The 18,601-nt window shown below is 44.3% G+C and overlaps 1 protein-coding gene across 2 annotated transcripts in view; it reads left to right on the top strand.

Annotated features, from left to right (window-relative positions):
- The window catches only part of IHH (Indian hedgehog signaling molecule), a 146,426-nt gene that overhangs the window by 103,116 nt on the left and 24,709 nt on the right, over positions 1-18,601 (top strand). For both annotated transcript variants that reach the window (XM_073647371.1, XM_073647372.1), the window contains exon 2: positions 14,175-14,436. In XM_073647371.1, the coding sequence (XP_073503472.1) occupies positions 14,175-14,436 (262 nt within the window). The remainder of the gene's footprint in view (positions 1-14,174; positions 14,437-18,601) is intronic.

Genomic DNA, 18,601 nt, shown 5'->3' on the forward strand with positions numbered 1-18,601 from the left:
TGCTGGATCAGTATGCCTTCAATTTTGAATAAATCCCCAACAGTGTCACCAGCAAAGCACCCCCACACCATCACACCTCCTCCTCCATGCTTCACGGTGGGAACCAGGCATGTAGAGTCCATCCGTTCACCTTTTCTGCATCGCACAAAGACACGGTGGTTGGAACCAAAGATCTCAAATTTGGACTCATCAGACCAAAGCACAGATTTCCACTGGTCTAATGTCCATTCCTTGTGTTCTTTAGCCCAAACAAGTCTCTTCTGCTTGTTGCCTGTCCTTAGCAGTGGTTTCCTAGCAGCTATTTTACCATGAAGGCCTGCTGCACAAAGTCTCCTCTTAACAGTTGTTGAAGAGATGTGTCTGCTGCTAGAACTCTGTGTGGCATTGACCTGGTCTCTAATCTGAGCTGCTGTTAACCTGCGATTTCTGAGACTGGTGACTTGGATAAACTTATCCTCAGAAGTAGAGGTGACTCTTGGTCTTCCTTTCCTGGGGTGGTGCTCAAGTGAGCCAGTTTCTTTGTAGTGCTTGATGGTTTTTGAAACTGCACTGGGGGACAATTTCATAGTTTTCCCAATTTTTCGCACTGACTGACCTTCATTTCTTAAAGTAATGATGGCCACTCGTTTTTCTTTACTTAGCTGCTTTTTTCTTGCCATAATACAAATTCTAACAGTCTATTCAGTAGGACTATCAGCTGTGTATCCACCAGACTTCTGCACAACACAACTGATGGTCCCAACCCCATTTATAAGGCAAGAAATCCCACTTATTAAACCTGACAGGGCACACCTGTGAAGTGAAAATTATTTCCGGTGACTACCTCTTGAAGCTCATCAAGAGAATGCCAAGAGTGTGCAAAGCAGTCATCAAAGCAAAAGGTGGCTACTTTGAAGAACCTAGAATATAAGACATATTTTCAGCTCTTTCACACTTTTTTGTTAAGTATATAATTCCACATGTGTTAATTCATAGTTTTGATGCCTTCAGTGTGAATGTACAATTTTCATAGTCATGAAAATACAGAAAAATCTTTATATGAGAAGGTGTGTCCAAACTTTTGGTCTGTACTGTATATTTGTCCCAATCCTGTTTTCTCTAGTTCATGGAGAACTATGGGGTTCCAAGATCTGCATTATTCCATCATTTCCAGCTTCATCATGTACTCTGTCCCCTATCTTAAGATGTCAGCACCACGACAGTTTGCTGTGGCAACATGTCATCCTCATAGCTATGTGTGAAGGGGGCTGGCTGACTGCTTATTTCACTAGCCATGCCAGCACTCTCCCCTATTTCTGCATCAGCAATGATTAAAAGGGGGCTGGCCTAGCAAGTAACATGAGGCAGTCAGCGGACCCCCTTCACGTGCAGCTCTGATTACAGTGTTGGCACAGGTAATGTTGTCTTGTGTCAAGTACAAGCCAATGAATGAGCATGGTATGAATGGTTGATTTTCTACTGGATGCTTGAGGTGCAAGTGTTCTTTGTAGCAAGATTTCTTTTTTTTTTTTTTCTTTTTAAGTGCAAAAATATAAATGAAGCCGGAAAAAAATGCTACCGTTTTGTGTTTACAGCTGCTGTGCAGATCAATACGTCACCATAGTGATGGACAACAAAGTAACAGTGTAGTCTGATCTTGGAGTCACACTTCCATCTGTCCACTATTTCTTTGTCATTTGCCAACAGTTACAATTTGGTGAAAACAGATCACAAACGATGCCCAAAATTGCCCATTTTGGGAGATTTCCCGGGATGAGCCTTAAATGTCCTGAATTTTCAGTTTTACGTGTTGATAGCGAAGCTTCTTGCAATCTCACTGAATGCATGTGAGGAAGAAGCAGGTGTCTAATGGCTGCAGTATCAGACTACGGGATTTGTGTCTGCACCATGGAGATCCATTGTCCTGGACAGGAGCCGAGAAGGGATCGGATACAGTGTTTGCTCATTTTCGGAGCCATTCTCTTGGCATATGACCAGTTTGTTATATGAGGTTACAGTCACAAAATGTGACACTATACCTATAGGGAACCGCCCAGCACATTTTTAAGTATGGAAGTAGCACTTTGGTTCTTTAGATGAATGTCCCCCAATAAAAATGATGCCTTTTTTGTACCGATCTGATATTCCATTCGTGAGAAATTTAGTGTAAAAGTCATATGTAAATCAGGCTGGACGTGCACTGGGGGCGTGTCAAAGCATTTCAATTTTTTTTCTTCCAAGAGGATTGACACACCCCCAGTGCACTTCAAGCCGGATTTACATATCATTTCACACTAGATTTCTCATGACTTCCACATAAGATCTCTTTTTATTGGGGGACAAGCAGTAGCGTAACTTGTCGTTCGTGGGTCCCAATGCATAAAGCTTCAATGGGGCCCCCAATTATTACAAGTCTTTAATAATAATGTTTTTTTCATATGGGCCAAAGGCACCTTTTACACCCCTTAGGCTCCAGGGCGCAGGTGCATTTGCAGCCCCTGCACCTATTATAGTTATGCCCCTGGGGACAAGCAAACAGCCGGACCACTGTGCCGCTACATTCATCTGTAAAAACCTGCTGACGTCTGCCTTTAATACGCAGGCGGTACCTGTGCATTGCGGATAAGCGCACTTCATTGTTCTTGTGACACTGGAGCGCCCGGTCCCATTAACAATAAACTGCAGGGAGGACGATACAAAGAGAATGAGAATAATGTGCACTGGTCCATGGCACCCGGCAAATTAAAGTCCGATTAAAAGTGTGGAATTAACGATAAATGGAGCATTTACAAGAAGCTGAAGAATTGTGACGGCAGCGGGAAGCAAATACCAGCTGAGAGCATCCCCCTCCTTCTAATCTGCTTCTCCTTAGTTATATCTCTGGCAGCCAATACGTCCTACAAAAGTTCTCACCCAACTTTCCCAGACTTGTGTCGGTTTAGTGATGCAGCAGTGAGGACAATGATGTAAGTTTTGTAGTTAAGCGGGGGGCGTGGCTAGTGGGAGGGGCCTAAGTGCAGGGGCGGGGCCTGAGTGCTGGGGAGGGGGTCTAACAAGCCACAGCGTTTTACATAGAGGGCTAGGGCAGTGAATTTAGCGAAATTCTAGATACGGCTCTGCTGTTAGGCACATGAGATTTACTAATTGCAACTTCATATTCCACAACTTAAAGGGGATGTCCTCTACTACACAACCTCTTTCTAATAGCACCAACCTGCAAAACTAAATTAAAAAAAATCCTCTGAGCAGTCACAATATTGTTATATCACGTGACCGCTGCAGTCAGTCAGCTGGCACATGGGTGCTAAGTTGTCAAGAAGTGGACAACCCCTCTAAGTTATAGGTCTCATTTTTTCCCATATATTCCTATAGACAACAAAATATAATATCCAGCCGCTTTGTAATGGTTCTTCATTACCTAATTTCACCTGTTTTTTCTGTGTGTTTTCACACTACTGCAAGGAATCAGTCAACAAGCAGGCTAACTGCTGTTGATGGATCTTAAAACTCCTCTATTTCTCTAATTGTCTCTAATGCAAATCCCCCTGTATGAGCTCTAATGTGCAACCAACAAATATGACTAAGGACTCGTGTAGATGAACGCATTTTCAATCTGAGAAAAAAAAACGGACCAGTGTTATTCTATGGGGCCGTGCACATGTGCGATTTTTTTTTCCTCAGACCGAGTCTGACAGCTGGAGATCTAATACCGGCACAAGGTAGAAGAAGATCAGGACCACAGCTCATTCACTGCAGACAACAGATGGTTTCCATGTATCTAGAAATGAAAACAGTTGGAAGATATTTTGAAACAAAATCCTCTAATGGAAAAAAGCACAGACCCCTAACATGTTATATGGTGTGCCCCGTATACAGTGCAGTTACTGAGAGCGCAGCCACAGCATACCAACATGCATAGATGTGCAGGCTCAATACATGGATGCTCACGTATATACAACCTCTGGCAAAAATTATGGAATCACCAAGCTCAGAGGATGTTCATTCAGTTGTTTAATGTTGTTGAAAAAAAGCAGATCACAGACATGGCACAAAACTAAAGTAATTTCAAATGGCAACTTTAGGGCTTTAAGAAACACTAAAAGAAATCAAGATTAAAAATGTGGTACTCAGTAATTTTTTTTCAGACCAAGCAGAGGGAAAAAATTATGGAATCACTCAATTCTGAGGAAAAAAATATGGAATCACCCTGTAAATTTTCATTTCCAAAACTAACACCTGCATCAAATTAGATCTGCTCATTAGTCTGCATCTAAAAAGGAGTGATCACACCTAGAAGAGCTGCTGAACCAAGTAGACTGAGATGAATCATGGCTCCAACACGAGAGATGTCAATTGAAACAAAGGAGAGGATTATCAAACTCTTAAAAGAAGGTAAATCATCACGCAATGTTGCAAAAGATGTTGGTTGTTCACAGTCAGCTGTGTCTAAAATCTGGACCAAATACAAACAACATGGGAAGGTTGTTAAAGGCAAGCATACTGGTAGACCAAGGAAGACATCAAAGCATCAAGACCGGAAACTTAAAGCAATAGGTCTCTAAAACAGGAAATGCACAACAAAACAAATGAACGAATGGGAGGAAACTGGAGTCAATGTCTGTGACTGAACTGTAAGAAACCGCCTAAAGGAAATGGGATTTACATACAGAAAAGCTAAACATAAGCCATCAATAACACCTAAAGAGAAAAAAACAAGGTTAGAATGGGCTAAGGAAAAGCAATCGTGGACTGTGGATGACTGGATGAAAGTCATATTCAGTGATGAATCGTGAATCTGCATTGGGCAAGGTGATGATGCTGGAACTTTTGTTTGGTGTCGTTCCAATGAGGTTTATAAAGATGACTGCATGAAGAGAACATGAAAATTTCCACAGTCATTGATGATATGGGGCTGCATGTCAGGTAAAGGCACTGGGGAGATGACTGTCATTACATGTTCAATAAATGCCCAAGTTTACATTGATATTTTGGACAGTTTTCTTATCCCATCAATTGAAAGGATGTTTGGGGATGATGACATAATTTTTCAAGATGATAATGCATCCTGCCATAGAGCAAAAACTGTGAAAACATTCCTTGAAAGAAGACACATAAGGTCAATGTCATGGCCTGCAAATAGTCCGGATCTCAATCCAATTGAAAATCTTTGGTGGAAGTTGAAGAAAATGGTCCATGACAAGGCTCCAACCTGCAAAGCTGATCTGGCAAAAGCAGTCAGAGAAAGTTGGAGCCAGATTGATGAAGAGTACTGTTTGTCACTCATTAAGTCCATGCCTCAGAGACTGCAAGCTGTTATTAAAGCCAGAGGTGGCGCAACAAAATACTAGTGATGTATTGAAGTGTTCTTTTGTGTGTTTGTTTTTCATGATTCCATAATTTTTTCCTCAGAATTGAGTGATTCCATAATTTTTTCCCTCTGATTGGTCTGAAAAAAATTACCCTTACTGAATACCACATTTTTTATCTTCATTTCTTTTAGTGTTTTTTAAAGTCCTAAAGTTGCCATTTGAAATGACTTTAGTTTTGTGCCATGTCAGTGATCTGCTTTTTTTCAACAACATTAAACAACTGAATGAACATCCTCCGAGCCCGGTGATTCCATAATTTTTGCCAGGGGTTGTATATGCATGCTCACAACATACATGGATTCCTATCCGTGCACACTACCACACATAAGAAACAAGTTCTGTAAGTGGACGCGGCACTTATACGGTTCTGTAAGCCGACAGCAGCTAAAAGCAGGAGCTAAAATAGGGAAGGATCAGGCAGCATAGGCTGTACACATCTATATACATCAGTATACAGACCCTCAGTGCCAATTGTTGCATCTGCACCAATACAGAGGCGGCTCTGCTCCAGAATTATTTCTCTCATCGATGTGCAAATTGTGCTCATTCTTCATTGCTGCTTGTCGTGAGGTTAATGTGAATGTAACTTATATGAACCGTTATATCAGGAGAATGTACCATCTTCTATCTACCTGCCCGGGATCAATACCCTCTGCTGCCATTAATGTGTTATATCGATCTCAGTTTATTGTCCTGTCCTCCACATTGTGCTGAATTATAATCAGTAATAACAAGGTCAGAAAGCACAAGTGCCATATACCTGCCATTATATAATATATATATATATATATATATATATATATATATATATATTTATATTTATATTAGTACACCTGCCACCATGTATATAATACACCTGGCACAATATAGATATATAAAGCATACCAGCTGCCATATACAATATATATATATATATATATATATATATATATATATATATATATATATATATTATACATATATTATATACAGTACAGACCAAAAGTTTGGACACACCTTCTCATTTAAAGATTTTTCTGTATTTTCATGACTATGAAAATTGTACATTCACACTGAAGGCATCAAAACTATGAATTAACACATGTGGAATTATATACTTAACAAAAAAGTGTGAAACTACTGAGAATATGTCTTATATTCTAGGTTCTTCAAAGTAGCCACCTTTTACTTTGATGACTGGTTTGCACACTCTTGGCATTCTCTTGTTGAGCTTCAAGAGGTAGTCACCGGAAATGGTTTTCACTTCACAGGTGTGTCCTGTCAGGTTTAATAAGTGGGATTTCTTGCCTTATAAATGGGGTTGGGACCATCAGTTGTGTTGTGCAGAATTCTGGTGGATACACAGCTGATAGTCCTACTGAATAGACTGTTAGGATTTGTATTATGGCAAGAAAAAAGCAGCTAAGTAAAGAAAAACGAGTGGCCATCATTACTTTAAGAAATTAAGGTCAGTCAGTGCGAAAAATTGGGTAAACTTTAAATGTGTCCCCAAGTGCAGTTGCAAAAACCATCAAGCGCTACAAAGAAACTGGCTCACACGAGGACCGCCATGGAAAGGAAGACCAAGAGTCACCTCTGCTTCTGAGGATAAGTTTATCCGAGTCACCAGCCTCAGAAATCGCAGGTTAACAGCAGCTCAGATTAGAGACCAGGTCAATGCCACACAGAGTTCTAGCAGCAGACACATCTCTACAACAACTGTTAAGAGGAGACTTTGTGCAGCAGGCCTTCATGGTAAAATAGCTGCTAGGAAACCACTGCTAAGGACAGGCAACAAGCAGAAGAGACTTGTTTGGACTAAAGAACACAAGGAATGGACATTAGACCAGTGGAAATCTGTGGTTTGGTCTGATGAGTCCAAATTTGAGATCTTTGGTTCCAACCACCGTGTCTTTGTGCGACGCAGAAAAGGTGAACGGATGGACTCTACATGCCTGGTTCCCACCGTGAAGCATGGAGGAGGAGGTGTGATGGTGTGGGGGTGCTTTGCTGGTGACACTGTTGGGGATTTATTCAAAATTGAAGGCATACTGAACCAGCATGGCTACCACAGCATCTTGCAGCGGCATGCTATTCCATCCGGTTTGCGTTTAGTTGGACCATCATTTATTTTTCAACAGGACAATGACCCCAAACACACCTCCAGGCTGTGTAAGGGCTATTTGACCAAGAAGGAGAGTGATGGGGTGCTACGCCAGATGACCTGGCCTCCACAGTCCCCAGACCTGAACCCAATCAAGATGATTTGGGGTGAGCTGGACCGCAGAGTGAAGGCAAAAGGGCCAACAAGTGCTAAGCATCTCTGGGAACTCCTTCCAGATTGTTGGAAGACCATTTCCGGTGACTACCTCTTGAAGCTCATCAAGAGAATACCAAGAGTGTGCAAAGCAGTCATCAAAGCAAAAGGTGGCTACTTTGAAGAACCTAGAATATAAGACATATTTTCAGTTGTTTCACACTTTTTTGTTAAGTATATAATTCCACATGTGGTAATTCATAGTTTTGATGCCTTTAGTGTGAATGTACAATTTTCATAGTCATGAAAACAGAAAAATATTTAAATGAAGTGTGTCCAAACTTTTGGTCTGTACTATATATATATACACTGCTCAAAAAAAATAAAGGGAACACTTAAACAACACAATGTAACTCCAAGTCAATCACACTTCTGTGAAATCTACCTGTCCAGTTATGAAGCGACACTGATTGTGAATCCATTTCTCCTGCTGTTGTGCAAATGGAACAGACAACTGGTAGAAATGATCGGCAATTAGCAAGATACCCCCTATAAAGGAGCGGCTCTGCAGGTGGTGACCACAGACCATTTCTCTGTTCTCCTCCTCTTTGGCTGTTGTTTTGGTCACTTTTTCATTTTGCCATTGCTCTCACCCCTAGAGGTACAGTAGCATGAGGCGGTGTCTACAGTACAACCCACAGAAGTTACTCAGATAGTGCAGCTCATCCAGGATGACACATCAATGCGAGCTGTGGCAAGAAGGTTTGCTGTGTCTGTCAGCGTAGTGTCCAGAGGCTGGAGGCGCTACCAGGAGACAGGCCAGTACACCAGGAGACGTGGAGGGGGCCGTAGGAGGGCAACAACCCAGCAGCAGGACCGCTATCTCTGCCTTTGTGCAAGGAGGAACAGGAGGAGCACTGCCAGAGCCCTGCAAAATGACCTCCAGCAGGCCACAAATGTGCATGTGTCTGCACAAACGGTTAGAAACCGACTCTACGAGGGTGGTATGAGGGCCCGACGTCCACAGATGGGGGTTGTGCTCACAGCCCAACACCGTGCAGGACGCTTTGCATTTGCTACAGAACACCAGGATTGGCAAAGTGGCCACTGGCGCCCTGTGCTCTTCACAGATGAAAGCAGGTTCACACTGAGCACATGTGACAGACGTGACAGAGTCTGGAGACGCCGTGGAGAGCGATCTGCTGCCTGCAACATCCTTCAGCATGACCAGTTTGGCAGTGGGTCAGTAATGATGTGGGGTGGCATTTCTTTGGAGGGCCGCACAGCCCTCCATGTGCTCGCCAGAGGTAGCCTGACTGCCATTAGGTACCGAGATGAGATCATCAGACCCCTTGTGAGACCATATGCTGGTGCGGTTGGCCCTGAGTTCCTCCTAATGCAGGACAATGCCAGACCTCATGTGGCTGGAGTGTGTCAGCAGTTCCTGCAAGATGAAGGCATTGAAGCTATGGACTGGCCGCCCGTTCCCCAGACCTGAATCCGATTGAGCACATCTGGGACATCATGTTTCGCTCCATCCACCAACGTCACGTTGCACCACAGACTGTCCAGGAGTTGGCGGATGCTTTAGTCCAGGTCTGGGAGGAGATCCCACAGGAGACCATCCGCAACCTCATCAGGAGCATGCCCAGGCGTTGTAGGGAGGTCATACAGGCACGTGGAGGCCACACACAATACTGAGCCTCATCAGGAGCATGCCCAGGCGTTGTAGGGAGGTCATACAGGCACGTGGAGGCCACACACAATACTCAGCCTCATCAGGAGCATGCCCAGGCGTTGTAGGGAGGTCATACAGGCACGTGGAGGCCACACCCAATACTCAGCCTCATCAGGAGCATGCCCAGGCATTGTAGGGAGGTCATACAGGCACGTGGAGGCCACACACAATACTCAGCCTCATCAGGAGCATGCCCAGGCGTTGTAGGGGGGTCATACAGGCACGTGGAGGCCACACACAATACTCAGCCTCATCAGGAGCATGCCCAGGCGTTGTAGGGGGGTCATACAGGCACGTGGAGGCCACACACAATACTCAGCCTCATCAGGAGCATGCCCAGGCGTTGTAGGGAGGTCATACAGGCACATGGAGGCCACACACAATACTCAGCCTCATCAGGAGTATGCCCAGGCGTTGTAGGGGGGTCATACAGGCACGTGGAGGCCACACACAATACTCAGCCTCATCAGGAGCATGCCCAGGCGTTGTAGGGAGGTCATACAGGCACGTGGAGGCCACACACAATACTCAGCCTCATCAGGAGCATGCCCAGGCGTTGTAGGGAGGTCATACAGGCACGTGGAGGCCACACACAATACTCAGCCTCATCAGGAGCATGCCCAGGCGTTGTAGGGAGGTCATACAGGCACGTGGAGGCCACACACAATACTCAGCCTCATTGTGACTTGTTTTAAGGACATTACATCAAAGTTGGATCAGCCTGTAGTGTGTTTTTCCACTTTAATTTTGGGGGTGACTCCAAATCCAGGCCTCCATTGGTTAATAAATGTGATTTCCATTGATGATTTTTGTGTGATTTTGTTGTCAGCACATTCAGCTTTCTACAGAACAAAGTATTCAATGAGAAGATTTCATTCATTCAGATCTAGGATGTGTTATTTCAGTGTTCCCTTTATTTTTTTGAGCAGTGTATATATATATATATATATATATATATATATATATATATATAAGAAAGCGCAGCAGCAGTCCATTATGGCCAAAATACATAAAGACAATAAAAACGTTTGATTTAAACTGTGTTATTACTCAATGAACTTTACTTACAAAAAACGGAGGTTCTTAGCACATAAATTGGCCAATTCATGTGTGCCCATCAACCGCTGCAAGGTGACCTCCCATCTGATGGGTACTTTTCTGCCTACATGCCTCTCTTGGGCTACAAGCCTATAACTCTAGACAGAACATGTCACTTCTGGGCTGAAACACCTACAATTTAAATGGGCTGCTAGAGTAGAATATACATCACCTGCTGGTTAAATGGGGGGAGTGCAAGGTCAAACAGGAGGCAGTTACCACCTCCTATATTAATATGTAAAAAGAACTGACCAGCACATCCTAATGTGAACAGGTGCAAGCTGCAGAAACTGAATAAGATATATAAAAAGAAAGCGCAGCAGCACTCCATTATGGCAGGTGATGTATATTCTACTCTACCAGCCCATTTATACCTGGGAAGGTACAGTGGTCGCATGGTGTCCTGGGACTTGTAGTCTGTGACTGGTGCGGAGCGCGCTGGGGACTGGCAGAAGCTGCAGGTGTTTTGCTTCTTGCTCAGCTCATTGGCACCTCCAGGTTTGTAAACATTACCGCATGGCATGAAACATTAATGAGGCATCCATATTTTATAAGTGTAGCTGTGTGCGGGCAGACAGCCTGATGCTGGCACTGAAGACTCGTCCCAGGAGGGAGATAAAGCAATCTATTAGAGGCGATCTCTCCATGCTGACAGCATGGTGCAGAGAAGGGCTGATTGCCGAGAGGAGGGGCAATATCTAATATGGTGGGCGCAGTATCTGGCTCAACCAGGACCCTCCTACTCCTGGGGGCTCATGGAACATACATGAGATCAGGAGTTAATTGCCCTATACATGGATCCTATAGAGTGGGACATATTCACACACAGCTGCCAGACGGTGATTCACATAAATCGTTTACATCAGGGACCAAGGAATGATCCAGCATAAAGTGTCTGATGTATGTTCCTGGGGTCCAGGACACAGAAGACCACCAAGAGTATGGAAAAATCTCCAATAGCTTCGTATGGAGCTCGCTCCTCTCATGGTTCTTTCCAGGTGACAGTGACCCTCTTATCTCTAGACCCTTGTGCAGATGCCCCTTCTATGCTTCTGTGCAATCTATAGGGCCTGATAGGTGGCCATGCCTCTTAAAGGGGATGTTCCATCAAGACAGCCCCTTCTAAGAATGAAGCCGCCCCATGGTCACTGGATTGCTGAAATGTGACTGCTTTAAGGCTGGAGATACAGATTATATAGCAGTAGGCAAACCTCTCCTTCCACTGATCTCTCCCTACATACTCATGCATGCTCAGGTTGGCCGGTCGTGCATGTGTTCCCTGTAGGAAGAGGACAGTAATCAGCTGCCAGACCCTTAAGGGCAGCTAATCTCCCCAAGAACTAAGGGATTCGGAGGCTAAAATACAACTGTGCAGTCGGGGGAGAGAAGGGAGGTCATCAAACATACTATGGTCGTCCTGTCCTGCCGGAATCAGTGGGTCAGACTTATATACATCTAATATGTAGATCCAGCAACTGGATCGTTAAAGCAGAGACGTCTGCAGGTGTCGGCTCCTTTGCCGTGATGTAGTACTGGGAGCCGCTGATCCTGACTGTATAAGGAGTACATCACCTGTCCTAACACTGAGCGGAGATGTCAGACGTGTACAGGTGTCGGCACAGCGGCAGGACAAGTCTCAGCACCGCGCACCTGGCAGGAGCCATGAGCAGTCACTGTGCCCACGGCTTACTGTAACACCTGATACCATATGTCTGTGGGCAGGAGCAGGCGGCGTCTCTCCCATTGTCTTTGAAGTCGGGTATATTGATGACGTCACTTGGTATCAGAATGTAGTGAATACCTGTGGTATACCGGGCAGGAGGAGACTGAGACTAGTTATACCAGGTCGTGTATGAGCCATTCCCCAGGCATCACAAGGGGCATCTGATGACGAAAGCCCACAGATGAGACCCCCATGATCCGATAATGTCAGTGAAGCTTCATTCCAAAAGCAAAAAAAGCAAAAATGTTATTAAACTATTTACAGCAGCTCCATTGTGCATAATAGTGGGGTCCAGGGTGGGACCACCCCCTTGTAATAAATCCCCTGGAGCTTTGACTGAATATATACATAGCTGATTGTGGGGGTCTTCTGCTGAGGCTAGAAGTGCAGCATCAGTAGTCAATACATTGGGCATCTATGTCATTCCTGAACCCGGCGATCCTGGTATTGGCAATGCCTCCATGCCTCGTCTATTACCAGAGGATCCGCTATGGTTCCCTCCATATGAGAAGGGTTAATGCAAAGAGGAGAACTCGAAATGTTTTAGAGCCGAATTTATAAAATATTTCTGAGCCGAGTACTCCTTACTCAAATGGTGTCAAAGAGCCAAAAGGTGGATACAGTGTGCTGCACATCGAAAGTAGAGTGTATGAGCCCCCGAGACATGGCGAGCGCCCATGTAGGAACGGCCGAGGCTGATACCTCAGTGATGACCGAGAAGACAACTTAGATACTAGTTCTGTCCCTTTCCGAAGGGCAGTGCCATCCTCCGGACCTCACCCAGAATATGAAGTGGTCTCCTGAGCAGTTAATCACGACATCCATTAGTACAGTAAAACTTCACTCTGAGACTAGGGCAGGTCCGGGGGGTGAAGGGAGACCTGTGCCGCACAGGCCGGGGTGTAGACGGACGCCGTCTGTGCGCCAGGACTGAACCACTCGTGATCCGCTGGGTTTACGCAGTCAGACTGTGGCAGAAGAAAAGGAAGCACGAGCCCGATCCCTTACTCTCTCATACTGAATGTGGATGAACCTCCTATACCTGAACCATGCAGGAGCACAGGCTGACGATTCGAGGATGGGGGATGTGGAACTCACGAGCCCATATACAGCGTAGAAAACTGTAACGTGTAGAAACTAATCTACATTATGGTTCTGACGGGCATGGAATATCTTCTTCTGCTTTTATTGCTCTACGACATCTAAAATAAAAATGAAGCCACTTTGCAAATAGCCTTGAATGAAATTCTCCTACTGTTTTTAGTACACAGCTCCTGTGCAGGCCTATGTGTCTCCATGGTTACAGACTACACATAAACCCTGTGTAGTCTGATCCTGCAGGCATGGGTTACTCTTCTGCCTCTTCTTATTGGATCTTGTAGATGAGAGTTGGTGAGAACTGATTTGCACGTCCTATTCCATCTGCCACGACAATGGTCTGCAGCTGCCGGACGGCAGAGGGGGTTCTTACCTCTTACCTGGCGGTGCACTCGGCTCTTCTTTTGATTAATCGGCCTGGTGCAACAACATCATCATTGCGACTTGATGCACCCCCAGGTAAGAGGTGGGACCCCCTCTCCCGTCCGGCGGCTGCAGACCATTGTTGTGGGAGATGAAATGGGATGTGCACATTGATTTGCTCCAACTCTACTAAAGGCAATAGAAGATAGATGAAGCATGCAAGATCAGACTGCACAGGCTTCAACTGTAGTCTGTAACCATGGAGACACATAGGTCTGCGTAGGAGCTGCATACAAAATGGCAGAATATTCTTTATCTCGACTATTTGCAAAGTTGCTTCATTTCTTCTTTTACTTTACACACTTTAGAGCAACAATCTCCAACTAGTGGCTCTACAGCAAAACTATGACTCCCATCGGCTGTCAATACATGCTGGGAGTTGTCGTTCCACATCCGCTACCACCACATTAGAGTAAATTGTCATTTCATTGTGTAAATTCCCTTTGAGTTTAGTTTTTTTTGGTGCGTCCTGAATTTCACATCTTGTTTTTTTTTTTTTTTCTTTTCCAGCGCTGCAAAGACCGTCTAAACTCGTTGGCCATCTCTGTCATGAACCAGTGGCCGGGCATTAAGCTGCGAGTGACTGAGGGCTGGGATGAGGACGGCCACCATTCTGATGAATCCTTACATTACGAGGGGCGAGCGGTGGACATCACCACCTCGGACAGGGACCGGAATAAATACGGGATGCTGGCACGGCTGGCCGTGGAGGCTGGATTTGACTGGGTGTACTATGAATCCAAAGCGCATATCCACTGCTCTGTCAAGTCAGGTAAGAACACGGTTTCTGTATGATTATTTCTCATAGCATACGTGTCCAGCATCTAGCCTGACCCCTATATAACACATCCATGCACAGAGTCTGTATATCCCAACACAACGCTTATAGGGGCCTTGGTGATATAGAACTAAGCTCTGAATTACACTTTCTGCTTTCCATCATGTTGTCGTAGCGTTTACCAACATTCACCACTAGGGGGGAGCTCAGTGCTGCTCAGTAGCTGTATCAATACATATAGCTCCCCCTAGTGGTGGTCACATGCAGCCAGAATCTTAGTGGTAATAACAGAACTGTTATCTCCGGTTCTCTGCACCATAGAAGTTACCTCTACTGCCACCTGTGGTTCCAGCTCATGTTAGCATTAACCCTTGCAAGACTCTGCCACTTGATTATCTTGCCAGAGGTTTCTCTTCAAAGAAGCTTTCTTATGAGAGAATTAGTCAGGCAGTTGGAATCGAGATGATTGTGGCCATGACAAAGCATTTCATTTATTTATTTTTACTTTAGGAACACAATTTTAATTCCTTTGTAGAAACTTTGTGAGAAAAGTTTAGGCCTCTTATCGATCAGGCAGAGCCGAAAGTGGCGAGAGCACTTTTTCTGCCTGGAGGACTTGCACGACGTAATACTTCCTTTCTCCTGTGGTGGCGCTGCAAAAAAATATAACACTTGCTGCTAGATCACGGCTGATCACCAGGGATGCTAGATTTTCCTATATTTGATGTGCCCTTTAAGGATCCTGTGTACATGACAACCTAGTGATGCAAATTGTCATCGTAGAATAATAGTGTTGCGGAGGTGTCTATACTTTACTTTGGATAGAGGTTTTGGTGGAAAATGGACATGATGCAGAATGAATGGCATCCAGTATGTCTGACGAGTCACTTTCATTGCTCAGCAAATCCAGTGAGGTCTCTCCGTGATCCCTTCCTGATACTGTACCAGCCGTCAGATTAAGTTGTTTATCTGCTATTGATCCCGGTTGCAGAATGTCTTGCTATATCTCCCTTTCCTCTTAGAATAGAAGATCAATAAGCAATCAATACTGCACTCATCTTTGGAGGACTAGTAAATCAAAACATGCTCTAATTGGAAATGCTCTAAAAATAAAAGATGCCGGAGGGAGTCACATAAAGAAAAAAAAATCAAAAGTTCTCTGCAGCCGCATCGAAATGCAAGGAGAATAGCTGCACAAAACTTAAAGAAGGCTTTTTTTTTTTTTGCCTGGGATACGGGGTACAAACAGGAAATGTTTGAACATGGAATAATATATAAAAGGATTTGGAGCTATGATAGGGTTAAAAAAAAAAAAAAAGATTTATGTCTATGGGGGTCCTGCTCTAGACGGACAACAAAGTGTGAATTGTGCGAGTTGTAACAGTTGTGCCCCAGTGGTCATAAGAGGTACTGCAGAATTTATACTGTGCAGTTTTGGAAATGCACGGACAATGCATGCGTGACTTTAAAGTCGTTTTGTGGAAACATGTATATGGCATGAAAAGAAAAACCAAAAAAAAGATTGTACTGTAATACGTTGAAGAATTTGCAAATATGACAAGTTCTTGCAAAAATTCGATCAGCACCATTCAGCATGTGACAATTATACGGCGCATGCAAATCCTGTCCTAGATTAGGCCTCAAACTGCAGTGCGTTATATGTGCTCAGCTGTAAAAGCTGTGCCCTTGTGGTCATGAGTGGTACTGCAATTTACACAATGCATTTCTTATACATGGTATAAAATGATCATTTACATTGCTACATGAAGGCAACACAGAACTTTGTGACAATCCTCTAAATCTTTAGGATTTGTGCCAAGCATTTCCGACACTGCATCAAATACGGAAACCAAAAGAACGTCATTGAAATTCCTAAGGGCAGCAGCTCTCTCCGCAGCATTCTTCGTGGCAGCCCTGTTATTACACGTTTTGTCATTACCTTGCCTCACTTACTCGGTTTTTAAAGCCCATTTGCCTCGAGATTTCCTTTGTAAAATTAAAAAACAAACATTCCCGGCAAATATTTGCAGTTTGATCTGGCAGAGCTTGTACATAGCTCACTAGACCATTGGAGATGTTTGTACAATGCGCTTTACCCCCCGGGGTGTGACACCGGGCCGTCATGCAGCCGGAGGTGAATATTGGCAACCTGCGCTACTGTTGTGTTTTTTTTACGTATAAAATTTAAAGAATTCTGCCAAGGAGAAAAATGGGAAAATCTGATACTTGGCAAAAATGTAACAATTTCTTGAAAGGAAATCTTATTGAACTCTGTCTGTAATAATGATGGTTTCTGCGAGGGCTGACAGTCCGGTGTGTGAATGACAAGTGCTATGGGACGCAGGAAAGGTGTGTTGAGAATGAAGCTCCTCTCTTCTCGACTTTGGGGTGTCCCAACAGTTTTTGGGTTTTTTTTTTGGAATGGTGCTCGTCACAGGGGCTCATGGTTGAAGATGGTCCCCTTTGCCTTGGTAAGTATCATTTGCTTCAATGTCTTCATATATTTTTTGGGTACGGTCAGCTGACTGTGTGGGGTTTATGGCACTCTCTTGTGTTTTCTCGGCAGACCACGGAAATCCACCGATTGCCCCTCAGGATCATGCCAGGAAGTCTTCCATTGACAAAAGCAGAGCGGAAGAAGCCCAAGATCCGCATTCTGTGTGGAGAACACAGGGGGCTGCCGACGTGGAAGCCGAAGGGGGCAACAACCCTTGGGACAACCACCTAAGGTAATGCCAGTGGGTGGTCTGATACAGTCACAGAACTCCCAGACCCATGATCCATAGGTCCACTGGTCACTTCATGCTACATACAGCATATAGGTCAATTTAAAGGGAAACCACACCTAGAAATGCCTGACAACAGAAGACAACACCTTTCTATCTGTTAGTTGTCAGAGCCACTTGCTGGGTTAGTGTCTTATAGAAATCTGGAAGTGAAGCACACAAATTTCACACCTTGGTTTCCCCATGTTTCTGATGAAGTACTGAGTTGGGACTTGGCTTAATTAAAGGGGCAGGGATAACTTTGTTTTAGGTCAGGCTCACTGAGAGCAAGACTCCCCCAGCTAGAGACAAATCCTCCAGAATTATCATCCAAGAGGGGAGATAAAATAGAAAAGTATTATGTTAGTAGTGCTGTAAGAGAGACTGTTACAAAGTAGCGACATTTGTATAAAAACCATAACATTCTCCTCCCAGCACCAAATATCTGTATGTGTCTATGGGTCCATCATTTGAAGGGGCATTGCTTCTTAGTGTCAGGAAATACTAATAATGGAGACTTACTGAAAAAAAACATCTGGCTGTTATTTATGCCCATAAAAAAATGCAACAATCCCAATGATTTCAGTATATCTGCTCATCTGTCCCCATGACAACACTTCCTGCCTCTGCGATCACCTTGTGCTAGAGACACTATGTTTATTTATTTTACTCACTTATATAGGCCATTAATTCCTCAGAGCTTTACAGACCTCATCACCACTCTCCCCATTGGGGCTCACAATCTACATTCCCTATCACTTTGTCTTTGGAGTGTGGGAGGAAACCGGAGAACCCGGAGGAAACCCACACAAACACGGGGAGAACATACAAACTCCTTGCAGATGTTGTCCTTGGTGGGATTTGAACCTAGGGCCCCAGCGCTGTAAGGCTGCAGTGCTAACCACTGAGCCACCGTTCTAACCACTGAGCCACCATGCTGTCCTATATATAGTACAGTCCTAACCACTGATCCACCATGCTGCCCTATATATATAGTACACTGCTAATCACAGACACTGTGCTGCCCTATATATAGTACAGTGCTAACCACTGAGCCACCGTGCTGCCCTCTATGTAGTGCAGTCCTAACCACTGAGCCATCGTGCTGCCCTATATATAGTACAGTCCTAACCACTGAGCCATCGTGCTGCCCTATATATAGTACAGTCCTAACCACTGAGACACAGTGCTGCCCTATATATAGTACAGTCCTAACCACTGAGCCACCGTGTTGCTATATATGTATATAGTACAGTGCTAACCACTGAGCCACCGTGTTGCTATATATATATATATATATATATATATATAGTACAGTACTAACCACTGAGCTGCCCTATATATAGTAGTCTGAATCACCAAGTCATCGTACTGCCCTATGTATAATACAGTGC

This window comes from Phyllobates terribilis, unplaced genomic scaffold, assembly GCF_046119375.1.
Source record: "Phyllobates terribilis strain yellow unplaced genomic scaffold, ASM4611937v1 Scaffold_9__5_contigs__length_417890890, whole genome shotgun sequence".
In the NCBI taxonomy this organism is placed as follows: domain Eukaryota; kingdom Metazoa; phylum Chordata; class Amphibia; order Anura; family Dendrobatidae; genus Phyllobates; species Phyllobates terribilis.